This window comes from Thunnus thynnus, chromosome 14, assembly GCF_963924715.1.
Source record: "Thunnus thynnus chromosome 14, fThuThy2.1, whole genome shotgun sequence".
NCBI classification, from domain to species: domain Eukaryota; kingdom Metazoa; phylum Chordata; class Actinopteri; order Scombriformes; family Scombridae; genus Thunnus; species Thunnus thynnus.
In genome coordinates, this window is record NC_089530.1 from 2,588,728 (window position 1) to 2,605,887 (window position 17,160).

Sequence of the window (17,160 nt, forward strand, 5' to 3'; positions counted from 1 at the left end):
TGGGGTTTGGTCTGTTGGTTGGACCAAACAAGCAATTTGAAGACATTTTCTACTATTTTAAAGTCTAAGGCAATCAGCTAACTAAACAAATAAATCAGTCAAATAAATCAATGATGAACATATTGTTGGTTGCAGTCCCAGTGGACATAAAGGAGCTACAATAAAATGGAATCCAGTGCATTAAATACTAGGCTCCAGCTGTGAAGCTCAATGTTAAGTTTTAATTCAAAGTGTCAAAGTTATTGATTCCACTGCGTAGTAATGCTTGGGACATTAGTTTGTGGTCTTATTTAACTGGTCTGTATCAATTGTGTACACAAATATTTTGATGTTCTTATTATTTTGTCCACCCGCTGTTCTCGTTTACACCCAGTGTTATCGCGGGACGTGGCGGAGAGATACGCTAGCTCCGTTTACCAATCGTGTAACTGACAGAAAGCCCAGCCTGGAGTTCCTCAGCGCGGATGGTGAATAGCCACTGCTGCGGTAACGGGCGGAGGAGAAGAAGCCGCAGAAGGTGTCAGCAGTGGCAGAGGAGTGATAGTTCGGAGTTAGTCTTTTAGATTTAGCAGTATTACGTGTATCATCGGATCCGCACAAACCCCAGAAGGGAAGGGAAGGGAAAAATCAGGGAAGATGGCGGCCGCGGCCTCGCCGGGCTCCGGCTCGTCCACCTCCTCAGACTGGGTTGTGCTGAGAGACGGTTGCCTGCGTTGCGACGAGGAGGGCCTGCGGAGCCTGTCCTACCACCCGGCCCTCAATGCTATCTTGGCCGTTACCAGTCGCGGTAGTATCAAAGTGATAGACGGCACTTCGGGGGCCATTCTCCAGGCTTCAGCGCTGCACGGTAAGCACCGGAGCTCCCTGTCATCCCGACACCGGCAGTGTCACTTCTGACAAAGCGGCCGCGGATTGTCAACAGACGCTAAACACGACACTGGCTCAGTTGTAACCGCAGCTAGCCGACATTAGCAGTTATCTTTAGGCCTAGTAATATTATTTGGCAAAAGAAGATTCGCTTAGCCTGTTTTGCCTTTGAAAAAACACAAAGACCATCTTCGGACTTTGATTCGTTTGTGGTCAAATTGAAACTGGTGCTTCTTGAATGCCAATGTTCGCTGCAGTTTGCCACAGTTGCAACATGACATAATCTACCATGCAAGCTAATAGCTAGCTGGTCCACTTAGCACACCGCTAGTTAGCCCTGTCAGTTTGTGTTTTTCCAGCGGGCAGTCACGATGTGTCGTAAGAAGTACATTTCATATCTTGGACACCTGAAGTAGCACACTCAACTTATTATTTCACACCTAGTTACAGGTAGTATGGCGCGTTCATGTGAATTACTGTCCTAGCCACTAAGCTAGCTAGCGGCTTTCTAGCTGCTTAACTGTACAGTTTCTCGTCAGTCATTTGCAGGCATTGGTGTGATGCTGGAAGTACACTGACTTGATGCTGTATAGTTGGTGTAATGGAGCCTTGTTTGTTTGCTGGGCTAACTTTGCTAATTTAGTCAAATTACCAGCGTAACACTTGTCTTGCTGGTCTTTGCATGTCAAGCACGCAATGTCCTGTCATAATGTACTGACAGGACAAAGTTAACGCAAGTGTTAGAAATTGTGTGCGGCAGAGTACGGTCTAACTTAAACCTGCTCCGTGTGAAAGTGCCCTGAGATAACTTGTGTTGTGATTTGGCGCTATACAAATAAACTTGACTTGACTTGACACTAATTTGTTTATCCATTACAGCAAACTGTACGCCATAGTGTTTTTCGAATTGTGAGCAAGATATACAGGAAACACAGTTTGTTGGGGTGTCTTATCTATGGTCAGCAGCCTATTGTTACCATTTGTTTACATCTTAAATGATGCCAATCTGCTGATTGATGTCAGGATTTCTGGAGGAGTTTTCACACTGACTTTTATTATTGCACAAAAACAATATATATTTCAACATACAGCAAGGCAAACCAATTATTTCTATGTATATGTTGCCATATAAAGCAGTTACTGTGGCTTGGAGTAATTCTTGGAAAGGGAATGAGACCATGGCTCCCTCCAGAGTTACTGAAGCTTTTGTTAGTGAGGCTGTTGACTGTAGGTGGTATTATTAAACATTTTCAGGCACATTTATGTTTGTAGGACTTTGTTATCTTGCACTGGCCTTTTTGTTTCATATTCTGCAGCTCATTTAGGGATAGTCGTTTCAATCAGATGACTTTAAGATTAAGCCTTTTTTGGGGAAGAAGGACTTTTAGAAGATAGACATCTCTTTGTTGGATGGAATACCCATAAGTTTCATAAACAACCACCTTCATGTTCCACTTAGGTTTACATGTATTTAGGGAAAGGTTCATGGTGTGAATAACTAATATTAATGAAATATTGTTTTTACAGTAGATGTGTATGTTCATAGTTTGTAAAAAGTAACACTGCTTCCTTGAAAGGAAAAGACAGTTATAAAAAACAAAAATAGACTTGCATCCTCAGCAATATGTTATATCTTTATTTCACTTTCAGTTGACTTTAATGTCAGTTAGGGCTTGTGTTCTCTGTCACCATCAGATGTCTGTTGGTTGCGATGGAGAGAATATTATGATCTGATTCAACATTTGTTTAGTAGTGGCTGTCTATACTGTCCAGTGTTGTGAGACTCATTAATGAAGGAACCAAAGATGGAATGTGAAATCCTGACAATATTTGGATGGGTGAATGTTTTTTTTTCTTTCCTGTGCAAACAACATCATGATTAAAACACTCAAGGCATATTTACTCCTCACTGCATGTCTTTTACACCTACCAAGTTCATGTTCCAAAATAACCCAACAGATGAAATCTGTCAATCAGTGAAAGTTTGCTGTCAGATAAGTGTGACTGCTGCAGATCCTCTATTAACCATGCACACAAAGCAGAGACGCTAATACAGTAAAATCAGTAGACCACGCAGTCCAACAACACACAAGTGTTGGGAAAGAGTAAATGAATATAACTGCATTAGAGAAAACAAGCACTTTGTTGTTACTTCACCAACTATTTGCATATGTACTTGTGATATAGAACCTGCTGTACTGGCTGATTTCAGGATTATAAAAGCCAGAAATCTTGTTTCACTTTCATTTTGTTGCACTTGTGATTTGAGTCAAGGATTAGAAGGTCATCTAGATGCTGACTGATTTGACTCTCATACATTATAATATCATCAAGATAACTTTTAAGCAGAATCTTGACATTAAAGACCGCAGCAGACTGAGTTTTTATAGATTTTTTTTTTTCATATTTTGTCTTTGCTTTGATTATATTATGGGAGGAAGCAAATTTTTTGTGAGTTTTCACACCACTCACAAACATGGCACAAATATATGTTTATTTCTGATATATCTTTGTAACAGAATGAAAATGTCAGAAAGGACATAATGAAAAGAAAAAAAGCATTTTTTTAAGCTGAGAAAAAACAGGAAAGCTCCAAAATAATAAGAGTTTGTCTATTTTTGATGTCTATCCACTGTGGTGGTGGTGGGGGGGGGGGCACTTGTAGTCCTGCCCTCAGGTTCTCTGAACAGTCTGCTTTCAGATTTGGCAATTTGCTCACTGTAACTAGGAATGTGCTTTATTACATTTTTTGGCTTATACAGGAAAACTGATGAAAACTGTGTTTCCATGGTCATTTCAGCCTACACAGGTTTCCCTGTAATATCTCCAGATGTCATTTTACACTAGTGCAGTTGACCTCTTATTGTAACTGTGATATTTGGTGCAAATGCAGACACATGAAAACACAGCTGCTATTAACACCTGCACTGATTAATTAATAAACATTTTACTTTTTCGAAATATATTATAATGATCATTTACAGACGTGAGCACGAGTTACTGCAACTCTAATGCAGAAAACATATCATTTGTACATAGAACAGTAAAACAAATGTTTTTTGTGCTGTTGCTTCCAAATGAAATCAAGTCTTTGTAAATGTTAAAAGTCAGAAATCTTCATTTTAAATCATTAACTGAAGTGATTAAAAATGCAGTGGAGGAGAGATATTCACTTACTCTGTTCAGTGGCCAGTAATTGTCACATTTAAACAGATTAAGTGATGAAAGTTGTTATTGTGTTGGTCCTGATCTGCCCATGAAGACCTTCTTCACAATGTTAACCATCGTACTTACAGTTTGTTAAAGGCTTAATCAGTGAATTGGCAGCGATGTCACAGTATCACCGAATAACTCAAGCCTAGTCATGTTCATGTCAGTTATTTTCATTCCTACACGGTGTATTCAGTCAACTTCTTTACAACACAACACATTTCTCATTACTGGGATTTACTGTGCTGTTCACTGGGCACAGGTTTGTTTTTGTTGATCTTTATTATGCTGCAGTGATATTCACTCCAGTCACCTTAAAACCAGCACACTGTGTCGCAAGATGTAAAGCACAGGTGATGCGGGCTGAGAGACACGTGACTCAGTCATTGTTTTTGTTTTTTATTATGTGCATGCTCCAAGCCTGTGTTGTTGAACATAGATTCATATGTGGGTACATACAAAAAGCAACAGATAATAACACTCCCTCCAGGATTTTGCAAAGTCTTTGATTGTGCAGCGGCTTTTCTCAAAGCGCTCTTATTATGGTAAAATTGCAAGCAACTACAACCACTGAAGAGTCACATGTAATCACTTCCTTTGATAAAAAGCATACTACATATCACAGACACAACTATATTTCACTGCTAATTTTTAAATAAAATCAGTCAATAACGCCATGAAAATGAATCCATTAACATAAAATATAGTTTTATTTCCATATTTCCCATTCTTTATGTTTGAAGTAGATTATGTCTTTGTTGTCTGAACATCAGCTTTTATTCTTCTGACTACCTGAATCAAACCTCATTCAGGAACATTCGGGAACATTTGGGAATGGTTTTACTCGGTGTATGGCATCATTTTTGTTGGTAGGTGAGATTTGTCCATCTTCTACCTGAATGCACCTGGATCCTTGCTGTATTGGTTCACTGTTGTGCAGTCATGAAGGGCTGGATTGAGCGGGTGCTCACACTGAGCTTTACCTGATCGCAAGAGAAGTGATAACACTCAGGGCATCTTCAAGGACAAGAGAACCATGCTGTCCATTACCACAGGGTCTCATGAGTCCATGCTCAGTGCAAATGGTAACTTATGACGTATGTTACCGTAACACCAAATGCAACAATTGGTCCAAATCACAAATGATCTGTTTGACATTTCATGTGGAAAAGTTGTGGTAATTTAGCAATATTGTGAAGATTTCTTGAACTTGCGTTAATTATTGCGATTGCAGATTTCCTGGAGGGACTGTAATATCATCTTTTAATTGGAGAGAGGGAATAGTTACACACTGGTGCAGCTCATGTGTCCTTTAGGGAGAACCCTGATTCAGTCACTGCCAGTCATATATTACAGTGTTCCAGCAGTAATAAGAGACGCTACGCTTTCATGTTTTGAAAGATGTTCTGTTCATCGTTGAATATTAATGCTGACATATTGTAACACCACAAGAACAGTTGTGGGAGTTTTGCTTCAGTTTCTTCTTGTCTGATTTGTGTTTTTTCTTTGTCAGCCTTGCAAACAGTAGTTTATAGTTTGTGTGCACATGAGCCCACTTTCTGTCAATCACCACTCATTCAAGCTGATAGAGAAGCAAAGGGACACGCCTCAATAAGTTGTAGTCAAGGCAAATAAATGGAAAGTTGAGATTAATTTGTACAAACATAAGATTATTTAAATTATGACACTTATGACGAAGCCACTAACACCTAAAGTAATGCAGGAAAGGAGCAAAAGCTGTCAGCCTTTGTGTTTTCATCGCTACAATAGGACAGAGCAGAGTTAGAGTGTAGAGAAAAATGGATTGACTTTGATTGCAGTTTGTATTCATCAGAGCAGCTAATGCTTTCAGTGTTAAATGTAGCCAGTCAGACTTGTTTGGCTTTGATTTGTTTGGCAGGAGATGGCAGAGCAAACACGCGGAATAACTGAGGTTTCTCTGTATTATCAGAGATTGACATGAACTTTTTGAGACACTTGTCTGAGTAAAAAAATGACACATTACAGAAGCTAAAGAGGCTCTAACTTCTGTTTCACTGGGACTTTAATGCTGTCGTTCAATATCTGTGATGTGAGAGCATCAAACTTCAACACAGTTAGAGAAATAGGAAGTGTGTGTCCTGGTAGTAGTTCAGTTCTAAAATCTAAGTGCACCACATAGCCTTTCTCCTGCCTGGAGTCAAGTACACTGGGCGGTCAAAAGTAGTTTAGCTGACTTTGCTATGTTATTGTTATATAATTGTTAGTCCACCTTAAGTGAGCCTGGTCAGGTTAGGCTAACCCATTGTTGCTAACTTTGGAGTTAACTCCCTTCACTTTTCCAGTAGTTGGGGAAACAACAGACGTGACTTTTCTTGGTCTTGAGAAGCTGTAGCATTTATGAACTGACACACTGTAGTCTGTACTGTACATTTACTGTCAGATTGACAACTTACTGTTAACCTTTTCCTCTGCTCTGCTTGCATTCACTGTTACTTTTCTGACAATCGCTCTCTCGCTTAACCATTCACTCACTTACGCACTGCTCTATTCTTTAAAAGGAATTATGCTACCTGCAGTTTCCCAGGCAACGAAACAGACTCACGTTTCAAAACGGTGCAGCTCAGAGGCTCCCAAACACTATTGATTTGTGAATGAATGGATATTTGGCTTTATTTTTGGCATTTAAAAACATATTTTTTGGTCTGGCGGGCTGCCAGGCCAACGAGAACCCCCGCCAGGCCAAAAAATATGCACTATGTACTATTATAAGGGAAACATAGACTTGCCCTACAAAAAAATCCACTTGTCCCGGACAAGTGGACAAGCCTTACTGTTGAGCCCTGATTATTATCTCAATGTTACACTCCACCAAAGACACATTTTACTGACACACTGTGTTTTTTAGCTATTAATTTAGCACCTAGCTTCCAGCCTTTCTCCTTCAAAGCCCCTGACACTGTTGTCCTCTGTTCCTGTTCCCAGCTAAACCTGGCGGTCGTGTCAGGTGTCAGTACTTTCCTGCAGTGGACAAGGTGCTTTTTGTGGATGACTATGCAGTGGGATGCAGGAAGGACCTGAATGGCATCCTGCTGCTGGACACAGCCCTCCAGCCTCCAGTGGCCAAGCCTGAGGACATGGTTCAGCTGGAGCTGCCCGTCACAGAGGTAAGAACTGCACGCTGGCCATCTTTTTACTGTTCAGAGACCAGGAAGCAGCCTACAGAGACGGTTGTTGTCACCTGATATTTGACACCAGTTGTTGCGTTTGAAACCCTCTGATTACTGTGACTGACTGTGTGGTTATTGTTCAAGTAAAAGCCACATATTCATATGAATACTGATGAACTTTCTACATATTATTATGTTGCACATCAACTGACATTTAGTCATTGTCATTGCTTTTTCCTCAAATTCATTGCAGCTGCTTTCAGAGTGTACACCTCCTCTATTGACGGTTACTACGGCCACTCCTTTCAGCTGTCACACTTCTACTGACATATCAACTGTTGTCAGTGCTTGCAAATCAATGAACACATCAGCTGTTAAAACTAAACACACAACTATCTATCTGTCTATCACTAAAACCACACACACACACACACACACACATTCCAACTGAACAATGACAGGCGAGGGAGGGTGGTTCCTTAAGAAACAACAATACATTTTCTGGTTGGATCACATGCAGCTTCTCAAATAAGGATAGGTGTTGTTTATCATGTAGGTTTTATTGTTAGATGGGGATGCACCAATCCCACTTCCTCTGCTGATACAATACGCAAAATTTGGGTTATGGCTGATACTGAGTAATGATCCATTATCAGTGATCTGTGTGTGTCAGGCATTTGTCTAGCACTTGTCCTTGTGTTTACTGGGTGCTTGGCTTAACTTTTATTATTAGTACTTGTGTCAAACAAACCAAATGAACATTGGTGAATTAATACATGGACTATATAAATAAAGTATTCACCAGTAAAAGCAAAGAGTTATAAACACACACTTAATTTAGGGGCTCTCTAATCGTTTCTGACTGCATCTACAGCCCATGATGCGTGACTAAAGTCACATTATCATGCATCAAACGGCTTAACAACCCATGAAACCTTGAATTTGTCATGAAGGCAGTACCAATGCCTGACTCAACAGCAATGCTGTGTGTGACATGGGCAACAGTGGAAGGAAACCGCCAAGCCACAACACTCGAGAGTTCAAATCATTTGAACTTTTACCTTGTTCGACACTGATATTTAGGAGCACATCCAATCACATTACAGCTTCAATGACTCACTGACCAGATGAAAACACTGTGGAAAATTTCAGTTGTTTTGCATCAACACAAAGCTGACAACTTGGACTACATAGACTACACAAAACACTATAAAATTGTGGTCCTCATAACACAGTCAACGCTCTATATATTCCTGCATCTTGGAACTAATATATATGTGTGTTTGTGTCTTTTCAGGCCCAGCAGATGCTGTCAGCCTGTCAGGAAAAGATTGACGTGTCCAACACAGAGGGCTATGAACTCTTTATCAACCAGCTCAAAGAAGGCCTGAAGAATACCTCACACGAGACAGCAGCCAATCACAAAGTGGCCAAGGTTAGTTTGACAACCTTTCAAAAGGTACTTTTGTTTTATTGTTTCCTCCTGTATGATGAGCAGTCTACCGTTTGTGCTCATATCAGCTGTGCAAAAGTGAAATATCAGGGTCTTCACCTGTAAGTCACCAGCAACATTTTCAGCTGGGGTATGTCACGTGAGACGATCATGTGAGAGGAGCCTGTCAAGGAAAACTAAAAATGCTTCACCAAAAAAGTACTTTAGAGTACTTCATTCCACTTGTGCCTTTGGTTTCCCTCAGCGCCTTCAATAAATATGAGGCTTGTAAAACTTATGTTTAATTATTGTTGATAATGAGCTGTTATTTGAGGTAAAAAAGTACAAGTACCAATACCGAATAAGTACATTCTCAAAATTTCATGCAGTGTTGACGCACTTAAAAGTATGTTGGTAAAAATTTCTCGACCTGTGTCAGTTTGTACAAGTGTTGCAAATGTGACACAGTAGTGGAGGTCCAGATCTCATCAGCTGTACAAACACCGGTCTGTAAACACTCTTCAGTTATTCCAGTCCTGCTATCTCACTGATCTACAATACTTTACCGCCTTGCGCTAATAAGGCAGTGTCTGTATTTGCTGCTGTTGTCTTTTGCTGCATGACGTATTACGATACAAAACATCGTTCAATCTGTTGAACCAAACATCCAGGTGAGTCTTCCAGAGTTGAAAGGACCAAATGAAGATCTAATGCAAGACTACTTTAAGTCTTTGGGAGACTTGGTAGTGTCAGGGGTAGAGTCTTCCTGTTTGCTTTAACTGATACAGAAGTTATTTTCACTTCTTCATGCATGAAGATTTGGTGAATGCAGGGTCTCATGTGTTACAAGGAAGAGGAAGAACACTTTGAGAGTGACAAAGAGGCAGCAGTCCATTGACATGGACACGTATTGTCCATGTCCGTATTGGCATTTATGTAAGTATCAGGCAGTACTGCTATCACAAACTATTCAGAGTCAGTCAAAAAACAAGGAAATACCATAAAACTCCACATGTTTTCATACTCTCAACTATAATTAACACGTCAAAGGAAGTCTATTCTTTTCCTTCTTGTATGAGTGAGAAGGAAACTGTGAGTGAGAAGCAGCTGTGTGGTATGTCAAGTGTGACACGAAGAAGACAAATGTTTCTAGTCTCTTTTAGGAGGGAAGGTCCCTTGTCCTTGCCTTCCTGCTGGCTAGCTAGCACCGTTCTACATAAATCACCTTCATTACCACCCTGCTTTCCAGATCTGCCAGTCTCTCTGTCCTCTGAGGTTGTCGTCATTGGCTTCACAGCCAACCCCAGGTTTAATTTGATGTGCAAAAACCTGGCATTGTCCCTTGTAAGTTATGGACTTAACATTCTTGTCACAAAAGCTCACTTCTTTCCTCTGGAAAGTTTCCCAATGTTATCAGCACTTATTTTTATCCCTAAAAGTGAGTTACCCACCAAGCAACCCTCTCATCTCTGTTGGTATGCATCTTGTGGTTGATGCCACTGCCAAATGAACTGAGTCACTTTGAGCGCATGATGATTAAATGATTTTCCTAGACGATAAGAACCTTAATATATGAATATTTTTTGTGTGATATCCTTTATAATGTGTGTTATTTATACCTTAGCATGTTGACATCATGCACTGAGGCTCAGCCCATGTTAACATGACCTACTGTGTAGGGCTGCAGCCAAGAAATGATTGTGATCATGGCAAATCACAATTACTTTGGTCAATATTGAGATCATGATTATTTAACACAAATACTCATTGACTTTGGAACCATCATGCATTTATTGCACTTTTCAAAAACTTGTCTTTTTAACAGTAGATTTCCTCCAATTTTAATTATAATTCAACTGAAAAACAAATTAAAAAATAAAAGCATAAAAGAGATGTGATTTATTAACCGTCATGTGAAGGAGAAACCTGCTTTCCACAGGTAGGTTTTACTCCCTGGAGAACACTGATTAGTGATTGTGCACAACAACAGACTGCAGACAGAGAAAGCGCGGCTCCGAGCGTCTGGATGAAAGGAGAGATCATTACACGGAATGAAGCATCCTCATATCTAAAATAATAGCATCCAAACAAAGAAAAGTCTAAAGGTCACTTTCCACAGCTAAACATTTGACTGTTAAATTCAGATACATTGGCTCTGTGAGGAAGACTCCTCTCTGCCTGTCTGTCTCTCACTGCGCTGTCCGGCTTCTCCCACACATGATGCGCTGGGTTTATAACACAAGACAAAACCAGAGCATCATTGAGAAACAGAATACGGCACAAAAATCCTTTTATCTCAAATATCTTCTTTTCATAATTGTTGGAAGCCAAAATGATAATTGAAAATAAAATGTGATGAATCGCGCGGCCCGACTACTGTGTATACAAAGTGTGTCACTGTAGTCCAGTGCAGCTGATGTAAACACTCCACTCTGTTTAGCCTGTTACTTTCAGCATTCAGCTGACCACTCAGACAAGCATATTTGAAAGTCAGTAACAGCTGTTAGTTTAGCTTTTCTTCTATGTAATTTCCAGTAAATGCTGGTACGTTGGTAGTAATCCACTGCAAGGCCAAGATGATGCCCTCCCCACTGTCCAGCACCTCTTCCTCAGTGCTGCTCCACCTACCTATATCCTCATCGATGGATTTTACTTTTACCTTTCCTGCTAACCACTTTAAGAGCTGTAATATATACACATGGATGGAGTAAATACCTTCACATTCTCACATCACATACCACTGACCATTTTCCAAAGTGTGCAATGAGTGTAACAGTGCATGTAATTTTGTTCGGCACAGGACGTTCAATATGGTGTTTGACTTGTTTCTCTTCAGTACGCCCTATGAACCAAATACATGTAGTGAATAGTTTATTTACTATTTTGTCAGATACAGGTGTGAGTTCAAACTCTATACCTCTGGCAGTATCTCAGCTGTTGACTAAAAAATGCTGATCACATAAACCCAGCTGGTATAGTGAGCAACAGATGAGAAGTCAGAGCTGGGTGAGTCTGTTTGAGAGCATCATGGTTCATGGACTGAAGATAACAAAACAACTAATGCCATTATTGCTGTTTTTGTTTGCTTTTTACATTACTTACTGACTGTTGGCAAATGTTTGACTGCCTTAATATTTATGGAACATAAATCTTCATCACTTCATTCTGTTATTTAGTTTGTTTTGTATGTTTTTACATACTTAACTGAATTGTTAACTCTGTGTATGTTACACCCCTAAAAAAAAAATGCCCTAACTTTTAGATTGTCCACACTAAATCAGCATGTTTTTGGTCTCTTTGGACTTTCTACCCAGACTAAGCCAAAAAAATGTTCACACCTCAGAACTGAGCTTTTGAGTGGATCAAGCTGAAGTGTTTCGTCAAAATAAAGTTTTTAATGCGGTACTGTAGTTTTTGAGTATTTTCAAAAAGGAGTGTTGCCACAGTGAAGGGCATTCAGAGATATACACGGTGAACGCTTATAATTCTGTCATCTGCATTTGATTTTCTATCAGTACAAAGATGGAGTGGTGCCAGCAGACCGCAGCAGTGGTTCTCAGATGTCAGTGCTTATGTGACTGTGCCACCAAGGAGACTTTTGAACATGGTTCCTTCTTGTAGCTTCATTATTGTGTGATAATGATGAAAAAAAAAAAAAAATGCTGTGAATTGTTAACTGTGGCGGTCTACGTTTTCACACAGGTTCCAAGGCTCTGTATGTTTGTTGTTGTACTGAAATCAACTCATGCAAAAAATGTATAGTCTATCTCTCTCATCTACCTTTTCTTACCCAATTCTCAAATCCATCTGTCTTCTCTCTGTGACCTTCTGCTTCTCCTTCTGTCTTTCAGTGGGCAACAGTGACCTTCCATCTTCCCCACCACGTGCTGAAGCTGGTGGCTGGCGTCATCGTCATCGAGCTGAAGAACATCAACCAGAACGTAGCTGCCTTGTCTGTGGCCTCATCCATCATGGACAGGCTCTCCTACCTCTTGTCAAGCGCCAGGCCGGAGCTTGGGGTGGGCCCTGGGCGCTCTGTAGATAGGTGAGCAAGTAGAGAAAGAATCAAACAACTGAACAGTTAAACATATTGTATTACAAGTTGGAAGAGATAACACATACGGTGTTGTTGCACAGGAATTATAGTGACGTGTCAAATTGAATAAAAATGCTGGATGTAGACCATAAAAATGCCATTTTCTTATCTATAGTGCACAACATGCACAAAGATGTTACACATTGTCTCCTAATAAACAAGCACGGTGGAACATTCCATACTAGCATACAGCATGCTGGGCATGTTTGTAAAATGTGTTGTTCTCTACAGATCTTTGATGTACAGTGAGGCCAACAGGAGGGAGACGTTTACATCGTGGCCACATGCTGGTTACAGGTGGGCTCAGCCTGATCCAATGGCTCAAGCAGGGTTTTACCACCAGGTAGGTTGTGAGAGAACTCTTTACATCTGTCAGGTCAGGGGAGCACATTACTCCATAAGGCTGTTGACAGTTCAACAAGTGTGTGCTCTCACATACACATTCAATATTTGCATGCGGTCAAAGGGCTGTTCACAGTAGCACAGTAGAACATGTTTGTGTTTCAGATCACTGTCTGCAGGGACTAAGAACCTTTTGAGGTTCCTCTACCTGTGTTTCCACTGCAGGGACCAGGGTCTAAATTAAGATCTAGGGAGACTGTTTTACCCCCAAAAAGTCCTTGCTGGGGAGATAGTACTTCCCACAAGTACTGGAACTTTTGGGATGCGGTTTACAGAGATGATTGTTACTGATTGGTCACACACACACACACACACACAGCACGGCTGCTTCAACTTGTGTACCGCTTCATTCACAAAACAAGGAAGCCCTCGTATCAATTTAGTACCAGTTTAGGATGAGGGGAGGACATTTCTCTTTGTTTGTTAATGTTAAAAGTAAAGTTAGACTTTGTTGTCAGCTTTCCGACTCTTTTAAAAAAGAGCGAGAGAAAAAGAGAGAGAGCAAGCTGAGAGCACAAGCAACAGAGAGTGGTAGGGAGAACAAAGCCAGTGAATGAGAGAAATAAAATTTTATTTTCTGATTGTTTTATGGCGGTTAGTTTCTAAAGCAGAAATAAATAACCATCAAACACCCTAAAGATGATTTACTGTGGAGACAGACGCTAATAGTTTCAGTTTCATTTTCTTCTGCATTTCTCCTTTTCATTCAATCATTAGCCTACATGCAATGTATGCAACAGTTAATACAAAGAACAACAGGACAAATCTGTGTTGTTACTTCCTCGAAATGTGTAAATGCTGTGTTTCAAGCACCGCTGTAATATTTTAATTCCTCATGGGTCTAATTTGTATGATCTACCTGGTTCCTCAGATGCGGTGGAAACGCAAACAGGATACACAACAGGGACCTCAAGTTTCAAGTTTAGTTCCTGAGATTAGTTCCTCTGATTCCAAAGTACCTGGAACTTTTGGTCGAAACGGTGCTTTAGAGGAAGAAACATGGCCTCACCTAACACGCTGTAACTGTAGACAACTCTGTATCTTAAAACCTTTATACAACCTACAACTATAGTACACACAGTCACAGAGTCATCAGTGGCTGTAAAAAGGCACAATAAATGTTAATGTTGTCATCAGCAACAACTATCATCATGTGCATCATCATACGCAATAATGTGATGTCAATGCGGGTTATGTGTTGCTGTTTTTTTTCACCTGCTGTACAAACTCAGGATTCTCCAGATTAGAGATGGACAGTGGGGAATATAACTGTGTAAGTGTTTGTAAGCTGTCTTGACCCTTCTGTCCCTTCTGTCTTTCCACAGCCTGCCTCCACAGGGGACGACAGAGCCATGTGTTTCACCTGCAGTGTGTGTCTGGTCTGTTGGGAACCTACAGATGAGCCGTGGTGAGTGGAGAAATAATTGATGTAGATATTAGAGTTAGGAAATATAGAGCTTCATCCTAGTATTTAAATGTATTTAATCACAGATATTATCTAAAACGCCCTACGTTTCTCTTCTACCCCCCCAGGTCTGAACATGAACGACATTCTCCCAATTGTCCATTTGTGAAGGGCGAGCACACACAGAATGTGCCACTGTCAGTGACACTGGCGACCAGCCCTGCCCAGTTTCCCAATAGCCCCGACAGCTCAGACAAGATCGCCTGCTACGGCTTCGGCAGCTGCCCGCAGTTCCTGGCTGCAGCCACCAAGAGGGGCAAGATCTGCATTTGGGATGTCTCCAAAATGATGAAGGTCAGAGCACGAGATGACATCATTTGTGCTGTGTTTGACATTTCAAAGATGTTGGTATCAGACATTAAATGTTACTATTGACCTAAAAAGCGTGTAATTGTTGGCTGAACAGGTGCACTTGAAGTTTGACATCAACCCGTACGACCCGGCCATCCTGAGGCAGCTGATACTGTGCGGTGGCGAGCAGAGCCAGCAGGCGCTGACTGAGTCTCGGAGACCAACTTTGGCCTGGCTCGAGGAGTCTTCCTCCTGCTCTGACCTGCCCAAGCTAGAGGGAGACAGGTGAAAGACATACACACACCCATATCAACTCTCACAAGCATATACACAGTACAAAACAGGTTTCTTACAGTATGCGTGTGATACTTAACCTTTACATTTTGATATTGAATATTAGTAAATGATTTATAGTTGGCCACCATCTGCAGTGTGATTTTAGACATTTTTGCAAATTTATTCAAAAGGAAAAACTGAAATATCATGTTGACATAAGTATTCAGACTCTTTACTCAGTACTTAGTTGAAGCACCCTTGGAAGCAGTTACAGCCTTGAGTCTTCTCGGGTATGACGTGACAAGCTTTGTACACCTGGATTTGGGGATTTTCTGCCATTTTTCTCTGCAGATCCTCTCAAACTCTGTCAGGTTGGATGAGGACTGTCGGTGGACAGCCATTTTCATATGTCTCGAGAGATGTTCGATTGGGTTCAAGTCAGGGTTCTGGCTGGGACACTCTAGGACATTGTCCCTAAGTCACTCCTGCGTTGTCTTGGCTGTGTGCTTAGGGTCATTGTCCTGTTGGAAGGTGAACCTATGGCCCAGTCTGAGCTCCTGAGTGCTCTGGACCAGGTTTTCATTAAGGACATCTCTTTACTTTGATCTGTTCAGCTTTCCCCTCAAGCCTGACCAGTCCCCCAGTCCCTGCTGCTGAAAACACCCCACAGCATGATGCTGCCACCACCATGCTTCACTGCTGGGATGGTACTGGGCAGGTGATGAGCAGTGCCTGGTTTCCTCCAGACATGACGCTTAGAATTGAGGCCAGACAGTTCAGTCTTGGTTTTATCAGACCAGAGAATCTTGTTTCTTACAGTCCAAGAGTCCTTCAGGTGCTTTTTTGCAAACTGGAAAGTTTGCTTTCCAGTGTCTTTCACTGAGGAGAAGCTTCTGTCTGGCCACTCTGTCATAAAACCCAGACTAATGGAGTGTTGCAGTGATGGTTTTCCTTCTGGACATCTCCACACAGGATCTCTGGAGCTCAGTCAGAGTGACCATCAGGTTCTTGGTCACCTCTCTTTGCTAGGCCTTTCTACCTCGATTGCTCAGTTTGGCCAGGTGTCCAGTTCTAGGAAGAGTCCTGGTTGTTGCTTCTTCCATTTATGAATTATGGAGGTCACTGTGCTCTTGGGAAACTTCAGTGTAGCAGAATTGTTTTGTAGCCTTCCCCAGATCTGTGCCTCAACACAATCCTGTCTCTGAGCTCTGCAGGCAGTTCCTTTGACCTCATGGCTTGGTTTTTGCTCTGATATGCATTGTCAGCTGTGAGACTGTATATAGACAGGCGTGTTCCTTTCCAAATCATGTCCAGTCAAATGAATTTACCACAGGTGGACCCCAATCAAGGTGTAGAAACATCTCAAAGATGATCAAGAGAAGTGAAAAGCTCCTGAGCTAAATTTCAAGTGTCATAGCAGGAGTGTAGATTGATGAGGAAAAAATTCATTTACATTATTTTTTGCATAAGGCTGCAGCATAACAAAATGTGAAAAAAGTGAAGGGGTCTGAATACTTTCTGAATCCACTGTATATAATTCATCAAGCTCAATTAGATTTTTACTTTATCCTGACCTGAGGGTAACTTATGTAATACATATACATGACAAACAGATTGGCTGAGCTCAAAGGCGTGACTCAGCTTCATTGCATTCATCTAACCAGTTCACCTGTGCCTGAATGCATCTTTTTTTCTTCTTTCTCCCCATGAACCAATAACCCACTAGCTAAACTAACATTACAGCAGCAGCAGAGGTGTGAATCTTCACTGGCCTCACAATTCGATTCGATTACGATTCACCTGTCAACGATCCGATTGTTCGATGCATCTCGATGTATTGCATCCTCAATTTTCTGTATTACTGCACATGGTTACTTTTTCATCTATTAATACAAGCAGTCACATAAATCTGAACTCCCTTTTTATTTAGAAACTGCTTTCAAAAATCAGATTACAACAGTCTCTATAATAT

At 41.0% G+C, this 17,160-nt stretch overlaps 1 protein-coding gene across 7 annotated transcripts in view; it reads left to right on the forward strand.

The window, feature by feature from the left end:
• Positions 1 to 416: 416 nt before the first annotated feature.
• birc6 (baculoviral IAP repeat containing 6) overlaps positions 417 to 17,160 on the forward strand; it is a 126,124-nt gene continuing 109,380 nt past the window's right edge. For all 7 annotated transcript variants that reach the window (XM_067609317.1, XM_067609319.1, XM_067609322.1 and 4 more), the window contains exons 1-8: positions 417 to 847; positions 7,042 to 7,223; positions 8,524 to 8,661; positions 12,510 to 12,703; positions 12,986 to 13,097; positions 14,482 to 14,564; positions 14,690 to 14,915; positions 15,028 to 15,197. In XM_067609317.1, coding sequence (XP_067465418.1) covers positions 637 to 847; positions 7,042 to 7,223; positions 8,524 to 8,661; positions 12,510 to 12,703; positions 12,986 to 13,097; positions 14,482 to 14,564; positions 14,690 to 14,915; positions 15,028 to 15,197 — 1,316 coding nt within the window. In that variant the 5' untranslated portion in view covers positions 417 to 636. The remainder of the gene's footprint in view (positions 848 to 7,041; positions 7,224 to 8,523; positions 8,662 to 12,509; positions 12,704 to 12,985; positions 13,098 to 14,481; positions 14,565 to 14,689; positions 14,916 to 15,027; positions 15,198 to 17,160) is intronic.